Source organism: Loxodonta africana, chromosome 10 (genome assembly GCF_030014295.1).
Source record: "Loxodonta africana isolate mLoxAfr1 chromosome 10, mLoxAfr1.hap2, whole genome shotgun sequence".
Taxonomy (NCBI): domain Eukaryota; kingdom Metazoa; phylum Chordata; class Mammalia; order Proboscidea; family Elephantidae; genus Loxodonta; species Loxodonta africana.
In genome coordinates, this window is record NC_087351.1 from 116,990,588 (window position 1) to 117,018,452 (window position 27,865).

The following is a 27,865-nucleotide window of genomic DNA, read 5'->3' on the forward strand; positions in this document are numbered from 1 at the left end:
TTTTGCTTTCCTTTTGTATACTTGTAGAAAACTCTAGCAAGATAGGATTGTCTAACAAAGACAGAAAAAGTCGACCCATGCAGCAAGAAGACGAGTATCGAGTTCAGATGGAGTTAAACCGGTATTATTTGAGAAAAGACTCCCTCTCTGTGGGTGTGTCCTCAGAGCAAAGCTTTTATGAGACAGAAGCAGCTCGTACACCTTCTAGCCGTGGTAAGAACTCAGTTTATGCCAGAATCATACATTATCACCATAGAGCAAAGTAAACTTAATGTTCGGCTGCTATGAATGGAGTTTCATGAAGAAAGAACTAAGAGATACATACTGTAGGAAAGTTTAATAAATGTGTAAGTCGCTCTAACTGTATTATAGCGGTGCGTTGGCACACGGGTGTTAGGGTATACCCTAGTTTTTGTTTTGTAGAGGATGATTTGTTCTCACGAAAGTCAATTTTAAAAATGTAGATTTACCCAAAAGATAAATTGGGGGCAATTACTCACTTTGTTCAAGTTATATTTTCTCATATAACAATTTACAGTGGATCCCTTTAAATAGGAAGCTTTTCTCTATTAGTCTTTCCCTCACTTACATGTAAGTATCATTTCTACCCAGCTTACTTTCGCTTACATGTAAGTATCATTTCTGCCCAGCTTTCTTTGCTCTTACAGGTATTTTATTAGATGGTCTCTGAATTCAGGTGGGATATACTCAGGATCGTATTTTGGCTCTCAGACTTGTTCTAATTTTCTTCAGCTTCAACTTGAACTGGCATATGAGCGGCCCTGCTAATCATAAGGCTTTCACTGGCTAATTTTTTTCAGAAGTAGACTGCCAGGCCCTTCTTCCTAGCCGTCTTAGTTTGGAAGCTCAGCTGCAACCTGTCTGCCATGGGTGACCCTTCTGGTGTTTGAAATACTGGTGGCATAGCTTTCAGCAGCACAGCAACACGCAAGCCACCACAATGTGACAAACTGACAGACAGGCTGGGGTGTAAGCATGTATAATACTGTAAATAATAAAAATAAATTTAAGTGTGGGGTGTCAAAACAAATAAAAAATTAAAACCTATGAAGGACTTTTGACCGTAACAAACTTTGCTTGCATGAGGGTAAAACACAGTCTCCTGAAAAAAAAAAAAAGAACTGAAATAAAAGTACAATTTTAAGTAATATATTTGGCTCTTTTGTTTATGTAAAGAAATAGCTGTATCTGTATGACACTAGAGAATACAAGATATTTATACTCTTTTAAAACCTGGGTATTTGACTTCTAAGTTGACATATGACATTTAAAGGTATACCATGTAATACTGCATATTATATATTTTACAAAGACAGTTCACTGGTAGGATAGCTTAACCACTTGTTAACCCATATTCAGTTGAGCTTTCGCTCTGTCATTAATATCTTAGATCTAAGAAATTACTCCATTAGCAGCAACATGAAATTTGGGGTCTCACTATATCTCAGGTGATCTTAAAGAAGCCTATTACATTAACTTACTTTGAAGAGTTGAAGTTGTGGAATTCACCAAGTGTCGTTCTCTCTAGAAGAAGAGGTTTTCTTCTCCATGGCTGACATGGACATGTCCCACAGTCTCTCCTCTCTTCCACCCCTTGGAGACCCCCCACATATGGACCTTGAGCTGTCATTAACCAGTACATATACCAACACCCCAGCAGGATCGCCACTGAGTGCTACTGTGGTAAAGTATTATTTAATTTTTGTCACTCTGTGCTTGAAAAGTTGCTTCCAAAAGTCTGCACTGTTTTCAAACACTTTTTGAAAAATCTTTTATAGCTTCAGCCAGCTTGGGGAGATTTCCTTGATCACCATAAAGAACAGCCAGCAAGAGGGTCACCATTTCCACCCAACCTGGTTCACCCAGCCTCTTTACAGAAGACTGGTAAGTAGAAATAAGACATTTGTTCTTGATTTTCACTGGAATTTTTTTAAAGCTAGTGATTTGGTTCCTTTTTTTAAAATACCGTTATACTGCTTCTTGTATTTTCCTTCTTTTGTTTTTGGTCTAGGCCCCTTAACTAAGTTTAGAAAGCAAATGGAGCAATTGCTGAACAAGTCACTGGGAAGTATTTTAGAATAGTTGCCTATTCATTGTTTTCTTTCTGTATTTAAATAGTTAAACATTTTTAGTGAAAAGTGTACCACAAGTTTCACATTATTACCGCAGCTTAGGATCTCAGTCAGCCGTCTGATACTTGTTTCCCTGTTCACACTTTCCTTAAAAGAGAACCTCAGGTTTCTCCTCTGCAAAATTTAATTGAAATAGACATGGGCTTAAAGGAAAATTCAGTCAATCTCTGACTTTTCCAATACAGTTTTCTTAATGCAGAAGCTTGTTCATCGTTCACTATTACAGCATACCCTTTTGTACTTTAAGTATCAAGAATCCTAGACTTAAGACGCGAAAAGATAACGGTTTGTCTTGTTTTTCTTTAGTTATTTAATATCGTTCAAACTGGTATGTGATCACCTATTTTGTAAAGCTAGTGCGTAAGTACCTAGTTTGTAATTTTGATAGCTTGTTTTTAAGTGTTAAATCTTATGTATCTAATTTTACCACGTGTGTTTCAGCTGTCCCGTCTAGATCCCTTTCTGTGGATGAGTCCAGACCTGAGCTTCTTTTCAGGCTTGCCGTGGGAGCTTTCTCAGTCTCTGTGCTTCACATCGATCCTTTATCTCCACCTGAAACATCCTTGAACCTTAATCCACTGACGCCCATGGCTGTAGCTTTCTTTACCTGTATAGAAAAGATTGACCCCGCAAGATTTTTGACAGAGGACTTGAAGTCTTTCCGAGCAGTGTTTGCAGAGGCTTGCTCGCATGATCACCTCAGGTAAACCTTCTTATATTGATTAATGAGCTTTGAAGAAAACTCTTGTATTGGACTTTCGTACCCACCTATCTCTCTGTCTCCATTTTTTTTCCTAATTCACATTTTATTTGTAAATGAATGAGATCGGGTCTCTCATTCAGGGTGTTCGGCATGCGGAACAACAACATAGAGGTAAGATCTAGAGAAGCTGGAGTTTTCTACATTATCATCTCTTTAGCTCCTCGGCCTGCTGTTGTCAAGCTGTGTTTTTGTTTCTGTTTTTAACCTAATTTTGCCATTATCCCCCCTGAAAACACCCTTAGAATCATGAAAGCAGTTCTTATTGCCACTGGCTCTTAGGAAATATGATAGCGGTGGTGAGAGTAGAATGAACTTATGAGAAAGGACTTGGAAATGATCCTTATGCCACTGGCCATGGCCTGGGAGATAGAACTAAGGCTGATCCCGAGCTCGGATGCCACATTTTCTACTTCTGCTTAAAAATATCAAAAGCTATCCACATATCCCACATACCCCATGATCCTTTGATGGGTGGAGTCCTAATAGATGAGGAGATAATTAGATTTGTGAGTGTAATGTTGTTGTTGTTGTTAGGTGCCATGGAGTTACTTCTCACTCATCGTGACCCTGTGCATAGCAGAACAGAACACTGCCTAGTCCTGTGCCATCCTCATAGTTGTCGCTATGCTTGAGCCCGTTGTTGTAGCTACCGTGTCAATCCATCTCTTTGAGGGCCTTCCTCTTTTCCACTGACCCTGTACTTTACCAAGCATGATGTCCTTCTCCAGGGACTGATCCCTCCTGACAACACGTCCAAAGTACATGAGACAAAGTCTCGCCATCCTTGCTTCTAAGGAGCATTCTGGTTGTACCACTTCCAAGACAGATTTGTTCGTGCTTTTGGCAGTCCATGGTATATTCAGTATTCTTCACCCGCATCACAATTCCAAGGTGTCAGGTCTTCTTCCATCTTCTTTATTCATTGTCCAGCTTTCGCATGCATATGAGGCAATTGAAAATACCATGGCTTGGGTGAGGCGCACCTCAGTCCTCAAGGTGACATCTTTGTTCTGCAACACTTTAAAGAGGCCTTTTGTAGCCAACGTTGCCTAATGAGATGCATTTTTGATTTCTTGCCTGCCGCTTCCGTGGTTGATTGTGGATCCAAGTAAAATGAAATCCTTGACAGCCTCAATCATTTCTCCGTTTATCATAATGTTGCTTATTGGTCCAGTTGTGAGAATTTTTGTTTTCTTTGTGTTGAGGTGTAATCCATACTGAAGGCTGTGGTCTTTGATCTTCATTAGTAAGTGCTTCAAGTTCTCTTCACTTTCAGCAAGCAAGGTTGTATCATCTGCATAACGCAGGTTAATGAGTCTTCCTCCAATCCTGATGCCCCGTTCTTCTTCATATACTCCAGCTTCTCGGATTATTTGTTCAGCATACAGACTGAATAGGCATGGTAAAAGAATACAACCCTGACGCACACCTTTCCTGCCTTTAAACCAATCAGTATCTCCTTGTTCTGTCCAAACAACTGCCTCTTGATCTATGTAAAGGTTCCTCATGAGCACAGTTAAGTGTTCCGGAATTCCCATTCTCCGCAATGTTATCCATAATTTTGTTATGATCCACACAGTCCAACGCCTTAGCATAGTCAAGAAAACACAGGTAAACATCTTTCTGGTATTCTCTGCTTTCAGCCAGGATCCATCTGACATCAGCAATGATATCCCTGGTTCTGCGTCCTCTCTGAATCCAGTTTGAATTTCTAGCAGTTCCTTGTCGTATACTGCTGCAGGCACTTTTGAATGATCTGCAGCAAAATTTTGCTTGCATGTGGTATTAATGATGTTGTTCGATAATTTCTGCATTCAGTTGGATCACCTTTCTTGGGCATAAGCATAAATATGGATCTCTTTCAGTCAATTGGCCAGGTAGCTGTCTTCCAAATTTCTTGGCATAGACGAGTGAGCACTTCCAGGGCTGCGTCCGTTTGTTGAAACATCTCAGATGGTATTCTGTCAATTCCTGGAACCCTGTGTTTTGCCAGCGCCTTTTTTTTTTTCAGAGCAGCTTGGACTCCTTCCTTCAGTACCAGCGGTTCCTTATCAGGAACGATGGTAGTATTGTTAACATGCAAATACTACTTAAGTAATTAACATGCAAATTATCTATGAACTGTTGAGTAATATTTTATACAGTGGTTTAAGCATATATATTTTTTTAAGAAAAAACATTGGTCTTTTAACTTTAACCTTTTTTTTTTTCAAGTATTAAAATTAATGTGCAGAGTAGTTTTGATACATAGCCTAGTGAAGGAGACTCTGCGTGTTGAGACAATAGTATTTATAATCAAACTCTGAAGGGAAAGGTTTCTTCTTATTTTTGACAAAGTTTCAAATATCTGCCAGTTGCATGATGCTTTTACATAATTTTAAGAAACTGTTTCATGTATTTTACAGATTTGAAGGATTTTACACATTGCAGGGTAAATTTTAAAACATAGAAGAAGAAAGGGCAGTGTTGGGAAATAAGTACATCCTGGATAATTTGCTGTCAGCCAGAGAACTGACTTTTAAATTTTACATCAGGGAATGGGAAATTTGCAAGTCTTTCTGGTTAGTATCCTTAGGAATATTAGTTATTGCTAAGAACCTGAGTTGGTCAGAATAAATAATTATTTTACTTTAACACTTGTATACTATTCTTGAATACTTAGGATTTTTTTTTTTTTTTCTTATATGGGTACTTTTAAATGCTGCATTTTTATAATAGATTTATAGGTACTGGCATCAAAGTCTCCTATGAACAAAGACAAAGGTCAGCCTGCAGACATTTTGGTACTGATACGTCCATCGGGCAAATGGAACTTCTGGAATGCCTGTTTCCCAGTGATTTTCACTCTGTTCCTCCTCACTATACAGAGGTAAATACAGGATACTTTCCTCTCTAGGGTCGCTGGGAGTCGGGATTGACTTGACAGCAGCCAGTTTGCTTTGGGTTTTTGGTTTCCTTCATGATTAGTCTTTAAGTCTGTCTTTTTTTTTAAGGATTGTAATGAAGAGCAGTGATTTTCTTAGAAATGTGTAGCAAGTCAGGAAGGAATATTATTTGCATGTGTGTGTGTGTTTGGAAAACCGGGTGGCGTAGTGGTTAAGAGCTGTCGCTGCTGACCAAAGGGTCAGCAGTTCGAATCCACCAGACGCTCCTTGAAAACCTTATAGGGCAGTTCTACTCTGTCCTATAGGGTCGCTGTGAGTCAGAATCAACTCAATGGCAACAGGTTAGGTTGGTTGGTTTTATTTATAAGTGATTAATTATAGTTTAATATTTTACACTTGCCTTCATCTTTGTTTTTAAGCTTTTAATGTTCCATCCCAAAGAAGGGACTGATTCACACCCCTCTGCGTGCCTTCAGCTTCATTACAAGCATTCTGAGAACAAAGGACCCCAGGTAAGGTTTCTTTTTGAATATTTACCAATGTAAATTTTCATTTGATAGATATTTTGTCATAATTCTAAGGTTATATACTAATTTTATAGTATTGTTAATGGTCATATCTATGCCTACTTTTTTTTTTTTTTTCTTTTAAAAGGGTAGTCAAGCAAGACTTAGTTCAGTTCCTCAGAAAGCAGAATTACAGATTAAATTAAATCCTGTCTTCTGTGAACTGGATATCAGTATTGTGGACAGATTAAATTCCTTGCTTCAACCACAGAAACTTCCTACAGTAGAGATGATGGCATCTCACATGTATACTTCATGTAATAAACATATTAGTCTGGTGAGTATTCAGAAGTTGTAAATACTAATCATCATTATAACTAGCTTGATTATGATTATGGTCATAATCATAATTATAACTGCCTTAGTGGCACAGTGGTTAAGCACTCAACTGGTAAAAGAAAGGTTGCTGGTTTGAACTCACTAGCAGCTCTGGGGGAGAAAGACCTGGTGATCTGTACCTGTAAAGATGACAGCCTAGGAAACCCTATGGGGCAGTTCTACTCTGTCACTGTGGGTCACTATGGGTCAAAATTGACTTGATGGCACCTAACAACAGCAACATACAGACTTACGGTGTAATTTCTGAGCTTAAGTGTTCTTAATAAATTAAATATCATATATTATTATAACAACAGTATTATGATAATGAAAAAACGGATATCTTTTATGTCTAGATAGTAGACTAGCTAAAGAAGTTTTGACGATGTATTGAATGAAATTCTGTGTGGCCATTTTAAATGACAGTTAGGAAGATGATGTGGTAACATGAAGAAGGCCTATAATACAGCATTAAGTGACAGAATATATTATTCCACGTAAACTTTTATTACAGCTGTATAAATAATATTGGTGTATAAAGAACAGATGGAAATGGGCCAATTAATACCATCGATTGTGTAAGCATGGTGGAATTAGGTTTCCTTTTCTATTTATCTGCATTTTATAAACTGTAATTATAATATCGTCACAAAATTTTATCTATTCACCCATTTTGAAAAACTACTTGAGCCACCTATAAAATGTAGCTTGTATAATATGGAATATACTTTTGAAAATGGGGACATGTTTATAGTATCATGTTATTAAGCATCAAATTATGTCACTTTTACTTAGATCTGGTGCCTGGAGTCTTTACTTTCTTTTTAAAAAATATTTTATTGTGTTTTAGGTGAAAGTTTACATAGCAAATTAGGTTCCCATTACCTGGAGTCTTTTCTAAGTAAATCAAGTAAGTCACATTTGCAAGAAGTCTATTAGCAATTTTGGGGCTGGAACTTGGGGGGGCTGTAGGACCAGGGACAGATAACAACAAATTTGTTTAAAAAGAAAAAAAGAAGAGAGATAAGGTATTTTATTTTTCTACTTATTTGCCTTTTTCCTTAGATACGCAGGTATTTCCTTAAGTTGGTATTTACATTTAATCAGCATTCTTTATTTTTTTTATTGTCACTACTTGCTAGTTACTTTAAGTTTTATGGGGCCAGTGTCTATATTTACTGTTAGCCATAGGTGTATTGGGACGATGGTTTAATCTCTTGGGTTATTTGTGCCCCAAGAATGAGGATTAATAATTAGAAACTCAAATAGGGGGGAGAAAGAATACATTTGTTAAAGGTCTAAGTCTAGCATAAAAAAGGAACTCTCTAACCTAGGAGATTAAAGACTGATTTGAGAAATTGAGGAGTGTTACCACCTACGGTGTACTGTGGACTTAAGTTTTGTAAGTTTCAGTACATTTTAGACAAAAAGTAGAAATTGACTATTATGGATTGAATTATGTCACCAAAAAACATGTGTTATAAATCTTAGCCTCTATGCCTGTGGTTATAATGCCATTTGGGAATGGGTTGTCTTTGTAAAGCGAATGAGGCAGTATTAGTATAGGGCGTATCTTGAGTCAATCTCTTTTGAGATATAAAAGATTAAACAAGTGAGCATAGAGAGGGACATGGGGTAAGATAGATGCCAAGACACATGGAGATCTCCAAGGAACCAGGAAGCAGAAGCTGAAGAAACAAGGACCTTCCTCCAGGGCCAACAGAGAGAGAAGGCCTCCCCTAGAGCCAGCACCCTGAATTCGGACTTCTAGCCATCTAAACTGAGAAAATAAATTTTTGTTTACTAAAGCCACCTACTTGTGGTCTTTCTGTTACAGCAGCACTAGATAATTAAGTCAGAATTTGGTACCAGGAGTAGAGTGCTGCTGTAACACTGTGGAAGTTGTTTTGGAATTAGGTAATGGGAGGAGGCTGGAAGAGTTTTAACGTACCTAATCGTAAAAGCCTAGATTGTTGTGAAGAAACTGTTGGTAGAATTGTGGATATTAAAGGCAATTCTGGTGAGGGCTCAGAAGGAAGTAAGGAGAGCCGTGTGTCAGCTTGGCTGGGCCATGATTCTCAGTGGCTTGGCAATTATATAGTGATGTAGTTTGGTAGTTATGTAATGATATAATTTAAGAGTTATGTAATGATGTAGTCATCTTCCATTTTGTGATCTGATGTGAGCAGCCAATCAGTTGAAAAGGGAGATTCCTTGGAAGTGTGGCCTGCATCCAATATATAAGGGTGTTTAAGCACAGCTCACTTGGTTGCTCTGGATCCTGCACCTGGCTCATTATCATCTGACCTCTGTTTTGTGGGACTTAAACCAGAGGCCTGCCATATTGCCTGTCGGTCTTGGGATTTGTCAGCCTCCTCAGCCTGTGAGCCAGCAGCCTGCTGTCTTACCTGCCGATCTTGGGATCCATCAGCCTTTGCAGTCTGTGAGCCAGAGGCCTGACATCTGACCTGCTGATCTTGGGTTCGTCCACACCTGCAGCTACGTGAGTGAGCAGAAGCCTCCGGCCTCATGCCTGACCCACAGGCTTGGGATTTGCCAGCCTCTACAACTGCATGAGCTGTTTCCTTGAGATAAACCTCTCTATATACCTATTTATATGCATATACATTTCACTGATTTTGCTTTTCTAGAGAACCCAGCCTAAGATAAGAGCTGTAGAGAAAGTCTCTGTCATCTTATAGAATGTATATGACACCAGCAACAGAACGTTGCTACAAATGTGGACATTAAATGTGCTTCTGGTGAGGCTTTAAAAGAAAATGATAAACGTGATTGGACAATGGAGGAAACCAACCCATTGATGGAAAGTTGATTCCAACTCATAGTAGCCCTATAGGACAGAGTAGAACTGCCCCATAGGGTTTCCAAGGAATGGTTGGTGGATTCAAACTGCTGACATTTTGGTTACCAGCCAAGCTCTTAACCACTGTGCCACCAGGGCCCTAACGCAGGACGGGTGATGCTTTTCATGCAAGGGCAAAGAACTTGTCTAAATTATGTTCCAGTGTTTGGTGGAAGGTAGAACTTGTAAGTGATGAACTTGGATATCTGGCTGATGAAATTTCTAAGCAAGATCTTAAAGGGCCCATGTGGTTCCTCCTTGCTGCTTGTCTTAGTTATCTAGTGCTGCTGTAACACAAGTGGTAACTTTAACAAAGAGAAATTTATTCTCTCACAGCCTAGTAGGCTAGAAGTCCGGATTTAGGGTGTCAGCTCCAGGGAAAGGCTTTTTCGCTCTGTCAGTTTTGGAGAAAGGTCCTTGTCATCAATCTTCCCTAGTTGAGGAGCTTCTCAGTGCTAGACCCTGGGACCAAAGGACTCGCTATTCTTCTGGCTTTTGTTTCTTGGTGGTATGAGGTCTCTATGTCTCTCTGCTCACTTCTGTCTTTTATATCTCAAAAGAGATTGATTTAAGACATATCCTAATTTTGTAGATTGAGTCCTGCCTCGTTAACATAACTGCCACTAATCCCACCTCATTAACATCGTAAAGGTAGGATTTACAACACATAGGAAAATCACATCAGATGACAAAATGGTGGACAATTACACAGTGTCCAGGAACCATGTTCTAGCCAAGTGGACGCACACTTTTGGGGGACACAGTTCAATCCATGACAGTGCTTATAGTAAAATGCGAGAGGAAAGAGAGGGACTTAAAAATGCCCTTATGAAAACAGCACTTAAAGATTTGGAAAATTCTGTTGTACAAACTAAGGACACGTGTCCTAGAATGTTCACCAAGGATGTGGCTACATGAGCTTTTGTTAAAGAGATTAAGCTTGGGACTGATGGATCTAGCCAACTACCATAGCAGAAAACCCATCAGCTTAGACTGAAAAGGACAGAGAAAGAACAAAAAGAAAGAATGCTGTCTGCCTCTTGAAATTCAACAAGCAGGAAACAGGCCAAAGGAGCTACGTCACCTGTCCTCCGTGAAAATGCAAGGACCATCCCTGGAGCAGCTTGGGAGATCAGCAGAACTGTCGGAGGGAATGCAGGAAGCAAGATCTTCAAGGAGTCGGGCCACAATCTCCTGGATCTCAAAGGCTGGTACCACAGCTTCCTTGGTTTCAAAGGGTCTGAACTTCACCACCTTGGTTCCAGAGTGTGAGAGTGCCAATAATTTGTGCCAGGGGGACAGGGCCACCTCCCAAAGCTGGGGGGATGGGGCTGCCATACCCAAGGGGCAGAAGAGCGAAGTCTGCTGGGGCTGAGGGAGTGGGGTCACCACGCAGATGGACTAGGAGAACGGGGCTGCCTAAAGCTGAGGGAGCAGAGTTGCCATCCCAGAGGGCCTGAAAGGTGGAGCTGAAGCCCCGGGCCAAGGGACATCCACCGAGTATCCGGAGGGTGTGGCCAAGATCCAGAGTCTAGAAGGTAAGGCCGTTGCCTGGATGGCCTCAGAGAAGAGAGGATTATTTTCAAGACTTGAGAGCTAATGTAAATTGTTCTGCTGAGTCTTAGATTTGCTTGGTGCCTGTTGTCCTTTCTTTCCCTCCAATTTCTCCCATTTGTAATGGAAACATGTACCTTGTACCACCATTGTACTTTGGAAACAGATATCTTGTAGTCTAGATTTCACAGGTTCACAGATGAAGAAGAATTTTGCCCAGGATAGAATATACCTAAAGTCTCACCCGTATTTGATTTAGGTGATTCAAAAAGAGGAGATTTTGGACTTGGAGTTGATTTAAGACTTTTGGGATGATGTGATAGGGTGAATGTGTTTCACATGTGGCAAGGATATGAATTCTGGGGGGCCAAAGCATGGAATGTTATGGGTTGAATTGTGTCCCCCCAAAATATGTGTCAAAAATCCCAGCCTCTATGCCTGTGGTTATAATGCCATTTGTTATGTGAACGAGGCAGGATTAGTGTAGGGTGTATCTTGAGTTAACCTCTTTTGAGATATAAAAGAGATTAAACAAGCGAGCAGAAAGAGAGATGGGGTAAGACAGATGCCAAGACACATGGCGATCGCCAAGGAACCAGGAAGCAGGAGCTGAAGAGACAAGAACCTTCCTCCAGAGCTGACAGAGAGAGAAAGGCTTCTCCTGGAGCCAGCACTCCAGATTCGGACTTCTAGCCTCCTGAAGCGTGAGAAAATAAATGTCTGCTTGTTAAAGTCGTTCACTTGTGTTATTTCTGTTACAGCAGCACTAGGTAACTAAGACATTGACTTTTATCTGAAGGGTATATTCTTTGATCATCTTTTTTATAGCATCGACTTTAGTAAATGTTGCATACATGTTTGGTTTTCTCTTGGGTTGCGTAGGAGTTCGGGGTTAGTCACTTCGTGAATATTTATTTAGAGCTTAGACCTAGAATATGAGATGAGTAAGGGACGAGCCTTTGCGTTTGGCAGAATTCATCTAATTTCACAATGACCCTTAGCGACCCTATAGGGTAGAGCATAACTGCCCCAGAGAGCTTTCATAAATCTTTACGGAAGCAGGCTGCCACATCTTTCTCCCACAGAGTGGCTGGTGGATTTGAACCACCAACTATTCGATTAGCGGCCTAGTGCTTTAACCACTGCGCCACCAGGGCTCCTTTCTTTAAGCGTATTGATAGGTAAATCCTTCAAACTGTTGGGTGCTGTCATGATTTTTAACCATATCGAGGGTGTTGAAAGGTTAATTTACAGATCTATTTTTAAATTGATAGCAAGATGGATCTGTATGTATAGTACCTGTGTCTTCACACTGATCCAGTTTTTGTTTTGATTTATTTTGATTTTTTATATGAGGGTTTAACTTCTGTTTATACTCTGATTTTTGCCAGTAGTCACGGTATTATAAAATTTCAGAACACCTAACTAATAAGGTAGTAACCCAGTGCCATCGAGTCGATTCCAATTCATGGCCGGTTAGCTCAGTTGGTTAGAGCGTGGTGCTAATAAGAAGGTAGTAGCTACCTTAAATTGCATTTTCATGCATTATACTGGATGGAGAAATAGTGACTGCAAATATTGTAGTGGTTGGATACTAATGTCATTCGTATGCGATTACTTCATTTAATATTTTGGCGTATTTTGACGTTTTGTGTTTCAGCACAAGGCTTTCACTGAAGTCTTTCTAGATGATTCACACAATCCCGCAAATTGTCGGATATCAGTACAAGTTGGCACAGCAGCATTAAACCTTTCTGTTCGCTTCCCAATACCTGATCTTAGATCAGATCAAGAAAGAGGACCGTGGTTTAAGAAGTCACTTCAGAAGGAGATCCTTCATTTAGCCTTCATGGATCTAGAATTTAAGACTGAATTCACAGGAGGATCAACCCCAGAACAAGCTAAACTGGAACTTACCTTCCGAGAACTAGCCGGTAAGATGGAACTTGCCTGTGAGAGCCAGAGCAGAGACAAACCGCTGCTGCTGAGATGTAGCGCGGTCGAAGAGGGTTACATTAGCAAGCACGAGCATAGCTTCTCCCGAGTGCTGTGCGAATACGATATAAACAGTCTTTCGAAGAAATGACTAAGTATGACAATTTGTTTGTTTTGTTAAAGTACGTATTTTCTGCAGTGCTTTAGACTCTCCTTCATTGCCCTTCCCATTGCCCGTTGTCAGGCACAGTGAGGCCCTGTGCTGAGCTCTCCACACACATTGTCTTGTTTCCTTTAGTCGTCATAATCACCGTATGATTATTTCCAATGACTTTTATTATTTAATACGTGAAGGGTTTGTTGGTTGGAAGGGAATCTTCCAAGATCATTTTGTAATAAATGGTAGAACGAAGACCCAATCCCAAGTCCGACACTAGAGCTGAGCTTTCAGCCGTTATGCTCATCTCTGGTGACTTTTCTTTGTAAAATCTCTGTGAGTTTTTCTGTCTTACCTTGTCTTGGCAGCTGAGGGAAACAATATGTAAAGACATAGAGTGAACCGCGTGTATCAAGAAGTCCAGAGGAGCGTGACGCCTCCTCCTGTGGTTCCTAAGCCCCTGTCTCTGCCACCAACACACCCCTCTGGACGTAGGCTGCAGAAGTTCCCCCGCCGTTCCTGCTGAGTTCCGCATTAGATTTCAAATTTGGTTGTTGCCAATTAGGACTTCGTGAGAGCCTGTAGGAGTTATCTGATCTTCTCTTATCTCCTGTGAAAAGAAACGCATTACTCTCACCTGCCCATCACAATACCTGCTCGTTTTATCTACCCATGTGTACACGTGAGCCAGGAACACAGGAGTAAATGCCATAGAACTTAATGTTGCGTGACGTCCCTGAGTTAGAGGACCCGTGCTCCTCTCAGGAAGAACAGGGTATTTTCTTTTAGCTCCTGAGAAGAAACGCGGTTCAGTAAGTCAGCCTTGTTTTGTTTTAAGTCAGCCTTGTTTTATTAGGGTCGTTCCAGGAGGATAAAGGAGAGCCATCTATTAAGTTTTTCCACGTGTCTGGTGGAGTAGACGGAGATGTAACATCGTCGGACGACTTTGACTGGCCGCGGTGAGTAAGCAGATACACAGGATGCATTGTAATGAGATTTTCCTTTCAAAAGTAAAATGTTATAGTTCTTATAACTGACATTTTGGCTATTAAAATTCAACTAAAAATATCCAGACTTGAGAGAACCCAGAGGAAGATGGACAGATGAAATCAACAAATATACGTTGAGCACTGGTCTATGAAAGAGCCCTGGTGGCACAGTGGTGAAGAGCTTGGCTGTTAACCAAAAGGTTAGCAGTTCGAACGCACCAGCTGCTCCTTGGAAATCCTACAGGACAGTTCTACTCTGTCCTATACAGTCGCTATGAGTCAGAATTGACTCGACGGCAACGGATTTTTTTTTTTTTTTTTCGTTTTTACTCTACGGAAGGTGTGTGCTAGATACCATGAGAGACCGGCCTAGACGTCAGTATGTTTCTAAGCACGCCAGGTGATTCCAGTATGCAGCTGGGCTTGGCAGGAGTGGTCGCTGTAACTCAGATCAGCCTGAGCGTGGGCTTGGATAACACTGAGAAGAGCTTGCAGTAAAGATGCCTCGTCATATTGAAAGTGGAGTGTTTGAAGGCTAAGAGTTAAAATGACTCCTCTTGTTCATTTTTACTTGTCTTTCACTCCTCTCCCCCTTCCCATGTATTAGACCTACAGGATTCTAGGTCATGCATTATCAATGTATACGTTTCTCTTGGAGCTTGAGTTTCCACCATAAGAACTGGGCCTACTGCAACTAAGTAATTTGAAGCACAATTTACATTAGTATGTCTGAAACAATTTGCAGTGGTTTGTAACTAGAACCTACTGGGACCACCTGTTTGCGGAGGAGGGTGGGGAACTTACAGATGCAACACAGCTGTCTAGTTTGAGGGTTCCCTGTTTCATCATCACAGTTGGTTGAAATGGTGATTAAAAATTAACATAAAAAGCCTGGGCTGGCGATGTTCTGCAGGGAATTAGGAATGCAACGTGATGGTTCCAGAACAAGGCTCATGAAGCCAAAGGCTGCATTATCATGCTGTCCTCCTTAGCTGCCTTCCAGTCGGCTCCCGACTCACTCGACCTCATGCACTGTGGAATGAAACGCTGCTGGCTGTGATCTGTAGGGTTTTCGTTGACATTTATTTTTGGAAGTAGATCTCCAGGCCTTTCTTCCTAGTCCCTCTTAGCCTGGAAGCTTTGCTGATACCTGTTCAGCATCCTAGCAACACACAAGCCTCTGCAAGTGGTGGCTGTACCTGAGGTACACTGGCCCTTGTCATGAAGGCAAGAATTGTACCACGGAACCACCACTGCCCCCGAGGCAGCTCAGCTCTGTGATAGTTAGAGGTTATCGCTACAAAACAACAGCCGCAAGCCTTTATCATAGAAATTCCTGAAGGAAGAGACAGCTTGGTTGTTGCAATTCTGGAACTCTCTATCCCCTAATCTCTCCCTTTTCCATTTGAACAGTTTATAGAGCTGGATTTCTCAGGTGTGCAAGTATTCCGTTATAGCAGGACAGACCGTGTGTGGTTCAACTTAATGACAACAAGGAGAATTCTTTGATAGAGTTTGCTGGCTATTAATGAAATTTAAAAAATAACCTTTTTGCTCTCACCAAGTCAGATTTTCGGTTAGCCAAGCATAAAATGTTAATATCTTTTTTAACTTACTTATAACATGTTTCATCAATTTCATACTTTTACGTTTACAACACGCTCAGGATGGGGTTTTCTAGACATAATTAGTCTTTGTAGATGAGCGGAAGCCTGTCATGAATGATTTAATCAGTGGTCTTTTTCTTCGTTTGCATAAAACTTAAGGTTTTGCTGTTCACACTTAGACCTTGGTATTTTATTGTCTTTGTTACCAGAATTGTACTGAAAATTAACCCCCCAGCCATGCATTCCATCCTGGAGAGAATAGCAGCTGAGGAGGAAGAAGAGAATGAGGGTCCCTATCAGGAGGAAGAGGATGGGGGTGCTCACTCCCTGAAAGACGTTTGTGATCTGAGGAGACCAGCCCCGTCTCCTTTCTCTTCTCGTAGAGTGATGTTTGAAAACGAGCAGGTAAACTCAAAGTGAGCAAGTGTGAGGGCGTAACGCTGTTCTCTGTCATGTGGCCAGAGTTGTGTTTTTTTTAAATAGTTGTATACTATTTTTACTTGGTTTTTAACTCTAAGATTAAATATATTTTCTTGGTGTTTCCCTTTCCCAGTTGAAAATACGTGCTTATTTATTTACTCATGTACCAAGTAGGTTAAGGCTGTGCTACCATTCTAAACCTGAAATAGTTATTTGTTGCCCTTTTTTGCACTAAATTATGTTTTAGATGGTGATGCCGGGAGACCCTGTAGAAATGACAGAGTTTCAGGATAAAGCAATCAGCAATTCTCATTACGTGCTGGAACTTACGTTACCAAATATCCATATAACACTACCTAATAAAAGCTTTTATGAGAAGCTTTATAATAGGTGAGTTTAAAGACATTTCCTTAAATCTTTGTCATCAGACTTGCTGTCTGCCTCCCCCCCGCCCTTTTCCTGTCTTCCTCCTTTTCTTTCCTTGCTTTAATATTATATATTGTCCTTGTGTGCTCATGATTATAGGAGTATTACTGCCGGGATGTGCTACTGCCCAGGCAGCTTCCTGGCCGGCATATCTAGTGACAGGGCTATGAGTGTGGAAGGCAGGTACTCCCCCAGCCCTCAGGCTGGCTGGGGACCCGCTGTCCACGTACCACATGGAACGGAGCAGTGTGACCTCATCTAAGTGTGTGGTGACACGAGAAGAGCTGGGAGACACTCATATAGAGGGCCAGCAGTGGTCAGCATCCTACAGGAGACACTTGTATAGAGGGCCAGCAGTGGAGTCAGCATCCTGGAGTCTTTGTGCAAGGGGCATCTTTTCTTAGGATTCAAAAAGATGTCAGAACTGTAAAGGGTAACTTATAAACTTCTGTACAAAATTTCACAGAAATTCAAAAGTATTATATTTAAAATGCCCTTAAACATATTATGTATACCAAACAAATATGTTGAAATAAATGGAATTCTAGAGTTGAAATGTCATGGCCTCTGATGACCTTTAGTAATTTACCTAGCCTCCATAAGCCTCAGTTTCCTCATCAGTAAAATGGAGATACTTGCACCTGCCTCAAAAGGTTGTTGTTGTTGTTGGGTGCCGTCGAGTCAGTTCCGACTCACAGTGACCCTATGCACAACAGAACAGTGTTGCCCAGTCCTGAGCCATCCTCGCAATCGTTGTTATGCTTGAGCTCATTGTTGCAGCCACTGTGTCAATCCACCTCATTAAGGGTCTTCCTCTTTTCCGCTGACCCTGTACTTTGCCCAGCATGATGTTCTTCTCCAGGGCCTGATCCCTCCTGACAACATGTCCAAAGTATGTGAGACGCAGTCTCGCCATCCTTGCTTCTAAGGAGCATTCTGGTTGTACTTCTTCTAAGACAGATTTGTTCATTCGTTTGGCAGTCCATGGCATATTCAATATTCTTCGCCAACACCACAATTCAGAGGCATCAATTCTTCTTCAGTCTTCCTTATTCATTGTCCAGCTTTCACATGCATATGATGCGATTGAAAATACCATGGCTTGGGTCAGGCACACCTTAGTCTTCAAGGTGACATCTTTGTTAGAAGGATTATATGATGTAATACTTGGCACGCTCTAAATGTGTCGGGAACCTAGTAAGCGTTCAGTAGTTTTCTAGGATTGTTAGAATTCCCATCCAGTGAAGGAATCTCTTCATAGCATACCTGAAAGATGGTCATGGATTTCTAGAAAAAGAAGTCCTTACTGACTGTCTTCACTAGCTTCCCGTATGTAAAAAAGTTATTCTAATTCCCATTGATCTTAAGAAATTCCAAACTGTTGTTTCTGCCATAGGTTTGAATGGTATCAAATATCCCTGGCCTTAACTGTTAGGAATAAGCTCTGGGTCCTCTCATTGACTGCTGTTGACCAGAACTGTTGGCCTTGGAATCAGAAAGTTAAGTTCTAGGAAGAATTCTAGGGTCCGTTTAGGTCAGTGGTCTTGAAAATGAGATTCATAGGACATTCTATTCAGATGTGAGAAGAAAATGTTAGCATTTCTATTTAACATTAAAAAAACTTTTGAAATTTATTTTTTACATTTCTAATAGGCATAATTTATAAATTATGCATCAGGGTTGTATTCTTTCACCATATCTATTCAATCTGTATGCTGAGCAAATAATCCGAGAAGCTGGACTATATGAAGAAGAACGGGGCGTCGGGATTGGAGGAAGACTCATTAACAACCTGCGTTATGCAGATGACACAACCTTGCTTGCTGAAAGTGAAGAGGACTTGAAGCACTTACTGATGAAGATCAAAGACCACAGCCTTCAGTATGGATTACACCTCAACATAAAGAAAACAAAAATCCTCACAACTGGACCAATGAGCAACATCATGGTAAACGGAGAAAAGATTGAAGTTGTCAAGGATTTCATTTTACTTGGATCCACAATCAACAGCCATGGAAGCAGCAGTCAAGAAATCAAAAGATACATTGCATTGGGCAAATCTGCTGCAAAGGACCTCTTCAAAGTGTTGAAAAGCAAGGTGTCACCCTGAAGACTAAGGTGTGCCTGACCCAAGCCATGGTATTTTCAATCACATCATATGCATGCAAAAGCTGGACAATGAATAAGGAAGACTGAAGAAGAGGTGACGCCTTTGAAGTGTGGTGTTGGCGAAGAATATTGAATATGCCATGGACTGCCAAAAGAACGAACAAACCTGTCTTAGAAGAAGTACAACAAGCATGCTCTTTAGAAGCAAGGATGGCAAGACTGCGTTCTACATACTTTGGACATGTTGTCAGGAGGGATCAGTCCCTGGAGAAGGACATCATGCTTGGCAGAGTACAGGGTCAGCGGAAAAGAGGAAGACCCTCAACGAGGTGGATTGACACAGTGGCTGCAACAATGAGCTCAAGCAAAACAACGATTGTAAGGATGGCTCAGGACCGGGCAGTGTTTCGTTCTGTTGTGTATAGGGTCTCTATGAGTCTGAACCGACTCGACAGCACCTAACAGCAACAACAACAATTTATAAAAAGTAGCACGTAATTTATAAATCCATATTAGAGGGATTTCACAAAAGTTTTTTTAACTTTTGGGGCTGAGACATGATCTGAAGTTTAAGCGTTCACAAAATTTTATTAGGACACTCCCATTTGTGAACATATTGAATGTAGCTGCTTTCAAAGGAGCCCTGGTAGCGCAGTGGTTAAACACTCAGCTGCTAACCCAAAGATCAGCAATTTGATCTCAGCCAGTGGCTCTGAGGGAGAAAAGACCTGGCTATCTGCTCCCGTAAAGATTACAGCCTTGGAAACCTGTGAGGCAGTTCCATCCTGCCCTGTAGGGTCGCTATGAGTCAGAATTGACCCGGTGACAATGGGTTTGCTTTGGTATGGGTGGCTGCTTTCTGACTAAAATAGTAGCGGTGAATCCATGTGACAGAGACAAGCGGTTTATGAAACCTAAAATATTTACCATCTGGTCCTTTATAGGAAACGTTTGCTGGTCCCTGCCTGCTCTGGGGGTTCAGAGAGACGATCATGGGGTATGATCAGGAGAAGCTAGGTCTTTGCAGTATTGGGACTGGAGTGGCATCAAGCCTCAGGAATTATCTGGAGAGTCTTTGAGTTTAGAATAGTCCAGAGAAGTGGCTTGGCAAAATGGGGCATTGTTTGCTGACCTGTAGTACTGGTTTGTCTCACATACTTTGGACATGTTATCGGGAAGAACCAGTCCCTGGAGAAGGACATCATGCTTGGTAAAGTACAGGGTCAGCGAAAAAGAAGAAGACCCTCAATGAGATGGATTGACACAGTGGCTGCAACAATGGACTCAAGCATAACAACAATTGTGGGGATGATGCAGGACCGGGCAGCGCTTTATTCTGGTGTACATAGGGTCGCTATGAGTCGGATCCGACTGGACAGAACCTAACAACAACAGTGCTGTTGAATGTATGCCTATTTTTGAGGCCATTTCTTTCTGAAGACTGGGGTCTGGGTATGCGCTCTTATAGAACAAGATCTTCAAATCTTCCACTTGTTTGTCAGCGAACATAGCCTATTTCCTTTCTCTAGTGCTTGTCTCTGGGAAGGTCCTCTGAGTCCATCGTCCTTTAACCTTGATCTGTTTCCATGTTCAGGTCCAGTGACCTGCTCTCCTGATTTTATAGTTGAGGAATGTCTACCAAGAGCTAATGATTGCACAGTGAAGAAATGGCCGGCTCAAGGCCCACACCCTTCTCTGCATTGACTGAACAGAAGACTGTCGGTTAGATCAGGACATCGTGAACTGAAATACGTTTATAAATGTATATCCATTTACCACTTCTTTTTTTTAATGTAGGACAAGGCTTTTTCTTTGCTTTTGAGACACTGATTAGGATTCAACCACGTCTTTTTTTGCGTAAAGTACACCCAGAAGGTATTCTCCACAACTTTTGGTTTCTTTAAAGTGGAGTGATAAAAATATTTTCTGAACAGTAAGTATAGAATCCTTCTAGGTTTTTAAGTTTTTTGTTTTTTACTTCAATCTGCATACTTAGAATTCTTCAGTTAGCACAATATTTAAACTTTTTTTTTTTTTTACAATAACAAATACAGCTGGTATGAGCAATTTGAAGCCACACAGAGATGACCCCTGGCAGATACATAGAACATGCAATCACCTGGCGGGAGTGGAAGTTCTCCGCTACACTAGAGAGTAGTCTGCCAGCAGCCAGCAGTTAGCATACTATGGACATCGGTCAGTAGGGAAGGTGAGAGTAGTTGGGTAGTTGGTTGCTTCAATTAGGGAACCAGAGAGCATCTGTCCATCTGGGGAGTTAGCTAAGTGGGGTTGCTTCGAAGAGTTCCTGTTCTACTGCGCACTGCGAAAAGGATGAACTGTCTTGGACGAAGTACAGCCAGGACGCTCCTTAGAAGCAAGGATGGCGAGATTGTGTCTTACATACTTTGGGCATGTTGTCAGGAGGGATCAGTCCCTAGAGAAGGACATCATGCTTGGCAAAATACAGGGTCAATGAAAAAGAGGAAGACCCTCAACGAGATGGATTGACACAGTGGCTGCAACAATGGGCTCAAGCATAACGATGATTGTGAGCATGACGCAGGACCGGGCAATGTTTCCTTCTGTTGTGCATGGGGTTACTGTGAGTTGGAACCAACTCAACAGCACCTAACAACAACATTCCACCTTAATCTGCCCACTTCTTGGACTCTTGGCCTTTTAGGATTAACAAAAAAACTGAAGCGTTCTCTCACTCTGTGGATCGTGTAAGTCACAAGTCTGACTTCCTCAGGGTGTGAATTTTCTACCCCTTACTTGCTCTTTCTGAGCAGAAGTTGTAACTCACTCTGCCTTTACTTCATACATTTACTGCCTTATTTCTTTAGTATCTTGATCAACTATCTCTTTTTACAAAGATAGATTCAGGTATAGTAGAATATTTTCTATGCCAAAAAACCTTTAGAATAAAATGTAAAAAAGAATTCTACCTGGCTTTACTATTGAGCATCTGTTATGTTTCCTGGAATCATGATCACGTGTCCTGAAGTATCTTAAGCAGTGCTTTCTTTCCTGATATTAGAAACATCGTCCAGTGGTATTAACGGTATCAAGATTGTGTTTGGATCAAAATATGAATAAGGAAATAGTAAAACCATAAGCTACAGATTACATACAATGAACTCCAGATTTTATTTAAAATAATAGCTTCTCATTTGCCCATGAAGATAAGAGAATGCTTGTGAGGAATAAAGCAAAGGAAGGACATTTCCTGAGATAATTCTTCATTTTATATCTCCATTACGTATTTACACAGGAGTGTAAACCAGAATCTGGATCTATCCCTTTTTTCTTTATCCTGTGAGTACTGTGCCCTAGAAGCATTCAGCCGAATGAGTTCCACACAGCGTGTCTGTGAGGTTACGTGTGCCTGGCTTGCATCCTGGGTGGGAATTACAGTCTACTGAGGCTCACAGTGCCCAGTCCTGATGTATACCCTCGGGCCTCAGAAGCTCAAAATTGACCTGGAAGTTCCTAGACTGGTGGCTTGTTACGGGGGTGCAAGGTCCCGACACGTCTTGGCACCTAATGGGTATTGACAGCAGGCTTCACAATGAGTCTGTCCTCTCATGTGAGTTGTCCGCCCATCCGTCCTTCATCAAGCCCTCAGTGCCTGTCACGGTGCAGGTGCCCATGAAGACGAGGAAGACAAGCTTTCTCTGAGGGCTTACAGTCTGGGAAGGGGAAAGCAGAAAGCACAGTCGAGCGTTACAGGTGCCATCACTGGAGTATGTGTGTATGAAGGGTTTGTTACCTTTCCAAGACTAACGAGAGTCTTTGAGAGTTTGAGTTATCTTGGAAGCTCAGAGGGTGGATGAAGGGAGAAGGCCAGGGAAAGGCCGCTGAGCAGTGACAAATATTTCTTTGAAGAAGTAGGATGTGGCTGGCTATAGTCCAGCTGTGACATCTACCCGCCCATCGATCATCGGCAGTGATCATTTGGCTGTGCCAGCTAGGTAGAAAGATTTCCCTCTCCTTATTTTCTGTTCCATATGAATTCTTCACCTCATGCCTGCTTGTCAAAGAAGTTGTGCTTTCTGTTGAAGAGAGAAAACACAGATATCTCTTGAGAAAGTGAGTCATGGAAATGAAAACTGAATCAGAGCGGATGTAATCCGGGCTCTGGTCCCCGCTTTCCCACTCATTAGCTGTGTGACCTTGGGTAGGTTACTTAACCTGTATGAGGCAATTTCCTCAAGTGTGAAATAATAGTTGTCCCCTGGCCAACCTACAGAATTGGTGGAGGGGAGTCTCAAAGGAGATAACGTGTGGCCTGCTGGGGTTTGCAGCGTGCTCTCAGATATGGGAACAGTCTTCCTTTTGTTCTTTGTGAGCCTTTATTTTTAATTCATTTCCCCCTCTAAAGTGCCTTTATATGTGCACTGTGAGCATAGTTTGAGGCATATGACACAGGTGAAACCAGGCACTGTTCTGGTTAGATACCTGGTCTTGCAGACTACTTTCTCCCTGCTCTGCATTAGAGCCATATCAGTCTTTTTTGTTTTACTTTAGTGGTTAAGGGCTTGGCTGCTAACCAAAGAAGTGAACAGTTTGAATCTACCAGCTGCTCCTTGGAAACCCCATGGGTCAGTTCTACTCTGCTCTATAGGGTCACTATGAGTTGGAATCGACTCAATGGTGCAAAACAACAGCAGCAATTTCCATTTAACCATTTCAGGAAAACTGTTATTCATGTGATCTCTTAAAGGGATATTCTTCAGTTTGCCTTCAGTGGAAGTAGTAGTTAGGTACTTATTCAACTTTGTCTTTGCAGGATCTTCAATGACTTGCTCCTGTGGGAACCAACAGCACCTTCACCAGTAGAGACATTTGAAAATATCTCATACGGTGTTGGACTCTCAGTAGCCAGTCAGCTGATTAATACCTTCAGTAAAGACAGCTTTAGTCCGTTGAAATCTACAGTTCACTATGGTAATGTATTTTAAATTTGTCCTGAATTAAAGTGCCTGGTTTATCAATAAACAAAGCAGTAAACTTTTCAATTGTGGATTTAAAAGCGTTTCTTTGACTATCTTTTCTATTTGTCACTATGTTTTATAATTTCTCTTAGTAATTTATAAGAGTGTTTTCCCCACTTCTATCTGTGTATCGAGAATGTTATCACTTAAAAATGTTCTCTTTAGAGTGGTAGCATACACATTGCTCAGTTCAGGGCTAAAGAGGAAAAACACAAAGTCCATTTTTATTGTCCCGCCAGATTCTTTGTGAAAATAAGCAGTTACAAATATAACTATTCTCGTGATAATCTTTAAGTTGCAGTTTTACTTCAGTGAGCTACCAGCACCGTGTGTGATTGTGGTGTGTGTTTCTCACAGATGAGGAAAGTGGGTCTGAGGAGGAGACTTTGCAGTACTTTTCTACCGTTGACCCCAACTATCGTTCCCGTAGGAAAAAGAAATCAGACTCTCAGAATAAGAACTCACAGAGCTTTCTCTCAGTCCTTCTGAATGTTAATCATGGACTAGTGGCCGTGTTCACGGAAATAAAGGTAAGGATCTATAAATCCTAAGTGCTTTTTCAAATGTTATTTCAAATAAATCTTCCTGTGCTAGTATGTCCAGCGAGTGAGGTAGCTGGCGGTTGTTTCAATGAGTGACGATCAGTGTTCTGAGGTGCCTGTGGTGACAGCAACGTGGAGAATTTGGCTTTCATTGCAGACCAAAAGACAAGCTCTATGTGGGCCTTCTTTTGGAAAACAGGTGCTGGTGTTGCCACTGGGGGCGGGGCGATAACCAGTGATGGATCCATTAGAAGAGAGATGGAGTATGGGGCTTCCTTTGGCAGGTGTGGCCCATGGCCCCTGTAGCAATTAGTTATTCAGTTGTTAATACCACCCTATTGGACCGCTTAACCATCTGATGACCTTGCTGCAATTTGGGAGGTTTTCCTAAGCCCAGGCATGAAGGAGCCTTCTTCCTTTTCTACATTAAAAAAAAAAAAAAAGCCTCATGTTTTTTCTGATCATTTGATTAGCAAGAGAACGGAGATCTGCTGGAAAACAAGCATGGGGAATTCTGGCTGGAGCTCAGTAGTGGCTCGTTGTTTTGCGTGACGAGGTATGAAGGCTATGACGACAAGCACTACGTCTGCCTTCATTCTGGCAGCTTCAGCCTGTACCACAAAGGTAGGACCCGTGGGAACCAGGTGTGTGTCTTCACATCTGCTTAGGCACGCTTGCATTTCTTGTTTAATAAAAGAAAATCTATTGAGAACAGAACTCTGATACCAGCAATTATTTTCTGTGAGGTGTTCTGATTCTACTGCCAAGGTAATGCTTATTGTAAATTAGAAATTAACTTTACATTCTTCCTTTTTTGTAACAGCTTCATTGAAATATAGTTCACATCCCGTACAATTCCTCCATTTAGTGTATATTTCAGTGGTTTTTCAGAACTTATTTTTGAGAATGCCCCCTGTGTTGCCTTCCAAATAGATATGAGATACTTGTATATTCCTGATGTTTATCGGATTTTTCTGTAGAAATTAAAGTTTCCTGGAATTTCAGAATCTTGGATACTTTTTAAGTTGTACCCTGTCTGTCACACCAATATTAGCAGAGAGGTACGTACTGTTAACGCCAAGCTGGTCCTTGGTCATTTTGCCTCCAGGATGAATTTATATTCATAGATGTACATGGATTTTTGTTTGGAGTTGCAGGCGCCCATGAGCTAATTCCAAGTAATCGTGTTGTTCTCTAGGCATAGTGGACGGAGTGATTCCTCCTACAGAAACGAGGCTGCCCAGCTCAACACGCCCACATTGGTTGGAGCCCACCATTTATTCCTCTGAAGAAGACGGCCTCAGGAGAGCTGCTTCAGACGGCGTTGGAGGAGATAGTTTGAATATGCTCTCTGTCGCAGTTAAAATACTGTCTGATACATCAGAATCCAATACAAAGGTGTGCGTTTTATCCTTTTATGTCCTGACATTCTTGCCGTTGATCTGGTTGCCAGCTAAAAAGGATTGCATGAAAGGGCACACATTTATTTTCCTAGAAAAGCTTTGGAATTCTAGGCTTATGTAGGTGGCAAACTTAACTCTGTGTGTTGTTCTGCACAGGAATCTCTCATTGCAGTAGGATTGAAAGGAGCCACTCTCCAGCACAGGATGCCTCCTTCTGGGCTTAGCTGGCACGAGCAGGTAAGGTAGCTGTTATGTACGTATCAGTTTATTTTAAATTTATGTAGACATGTACACACATGCTGAAAAGTTCACAAGTCATAAATGTTCAGCTCAGTGAATTACCATGAAGTGAACACTCCTATGTAATCACAAGAAATATAACATTATTAGCAAGACGTAGTTGATTTTGGAAACCCTGGTGGCATAGTGGTTAAGTGCTACAGCTGCTAACCAAAAGGGCAGCAGTTCAAATCCACCAGCTGCTCCTCGGAAATTCTATGGGGCAGTTCTACTCTGTCCTATAAGGTTGCTATGAGTCGGAATCGACTCAATGGCAGCAGGTGTGTTTTTTGGGGGGGTTTGGTAGTTGATTTTTTACCTTAAAGTTTGGTCCCTAAGCATTTCAAAGACAGTTATTCTTTTTTTTTTTAGTTTTTGTTGTTGTTGAGAATATACACAGCAAAACACACCAGCTCAACAGTTTCTACATGTACCATTTAGTGACACTGATTACATTCTTTGAGTTGTGCAGCCATTCTCACCTTCCTCCTCTGAGTTGCTCCTCCCCCATTAACATAAATTCATTGCCCCCTATGGTTCCTATCTAATCTTTCTAGTTTCTGTCATCAGTTTGATCCCATAGAGATAGTTCTTTAAAAACCATAATGCTCAAGGCAGACATTTTTTACTGGGTAGATAAACTATTGTTTGGTTTTAAGAACTCGGGATATTTTTGGTTTACGGTTTAAAGATTATCTCAGAGCAATAGCTTCAGGGGTTTACCCACCTTCCATGGCTCCAGGAAGTCAGGAGTTGTTGAGAATTTGAAATTCTATTCTGCATTTTTCCCCTTTTGGTCAGGATTCTTCTATAGAATCTTTAATCAAAACATTCAGTAATTGTAGCCAGGCACCATCCAATTCTTTCTTGGTCTCATGGCAAAGGAGGTAGTTGTTTATGGAGGCAGTTAGCCACACATTCCATATCCTTCTCCTGTTCCTGTCTCTCCTCCGTTGGTCCAGGTGAATAGACACCAATTTTTGTGCCTTAGATGGCCACTTATGAGGTTTTAAGACCCCAGGCACTACACAATGAACTAGGAGGTAGAAGAAAAGCACAAAACATTAGATCAGTTAGCTGGGATTTCCCATGAAACCATGGCCCTAAACACCCAAACCAAGGAACCAGATCCCATGAGGTTTTTGGTTGTACATAAGCAGCCTCGGCAGCTATGACAGAGTTACTCTTGATGACAGTGAAGGGGAGGGGCTCTGTGTCCCAGACCTGCAGAGTGCCTGGCCTCGGGGAACAGTAAATGGTGTGTTGATAACCATACATTCTTTAAGTGCTGTGATTCCAGTATTACGCCCTAGGCCAATTCCATGGCAGTGCTTTGAGGTGTTTATGAGGTTTTCTGTAATGTAAAATAAGTCTGTGTGATTAATGAAATACAGTTGGTTATTTTTCAGAGGAAATTTTGGGTAAGAAGTTAACTGTTCTTTATGTAAGCACAAAAATTGTGTTTCTTTTCCATGTTCCTTAGAAAGAGGAACTTTTTCATTGTGCTGGGAAAATAATTATTTTAAAACTTGAATATTTTCAAAATGCCTTTTTCATAAAAGCATTTAGGAAACATGAAAAAGAGATGATTAGTATGGACAGTGAGCTGGCTGTGAGGGAGAGATGAAGCCTAACCTCCTTCCTTGCACAGGCTGGAAATATGAGAGGGAAGGTGCTGGTGAGAGGGACCGATTTTCCCATTAGGCATAGATCAGTGAAAAAGGACTTCCCCCAGCACTGCGTTACGGGGAAAAACAGATGATGGCTTTAAGCCACCGTCAGCAAATTTGTTATTTCAAGAATTGTTCCAAACAAAACAAGGTGAGGCTGTGTTGTCGGCACCGTGTTGCCAGTTCAGAGGAGATGGTCACCCGAGGTGTCGGCAGCGTGACGATAGCT

General features: G+C 41.3%; 1 protein-coding gene across 5 annotated transcripts in view; it reads left to right on the forward strand.

Annotated features, from left to right (window-relative positions):
• ATG2B (autophagy related 2B) overlaps positions 1-27,865 on the forward strand; it is an 83,634-nt gene that overhangs the window by 27,601 nt on the left and 28,168 nt on the right. For 4 of the 5 annotated variants that reach the window (XM_003408870.4, XM_064293011.1, XM_064293009.1 and 1 more), the window contains exons 8-23: positions 28-213; positions 1,550-1,704; positions 1,800-1,905; positions 2,595-2,856; positions 5,635-5,785; positions 6,221-6,313; positions 6,456-6,644; positions 12,763-13,036; positions 14,051-14,153; positions 16,000-16,195; positions 16,458-16,600; positions 23,538-23,695; positions 24,100-24,272; positions 24,758-24,908; positions 25,483-25,682; positions 25,844-25,924. In XM_003408870.4, coding sequence (XP_003408918.2) covers positions 28-213; positions 1,550-1,704; positions 1,800-1,905; positions 2,595-2,856; positions 5,635-5,785; positions 6,221-6,313; positions 6,456-6,644; positions 12,763-13,036; positions 14,051-14,153; positions 16,000-16,195; positions 16,458-16,600; positions 23,538-23,695; positions 24,100-24,272; positions 24,758-24,908; positions 25,483-25,682; positions 25,844-25,924 — 2,621 coding nt within the window. The remainder of the gene's footprint in view (positions 1-27; positions 214-1,549; positions 1,705-1,799; positions 1,906-2,594; positions 2,857-5,634; positions 5,786-6,220; positions 6,314-6,455; positions 6,645-12,762; positions 13,037-14,050; positions 14,154-15,999; positions 16,196-16,457; positions 16,601-23,537; positions 23,696-24,099; positions 24,273-24,757; positions 24,909-25,482; positions 25,683-25,843; positions 25,925-27,865) is intronic. The other variant, XM_064293008.1, reaches the window with a different exon arrangement.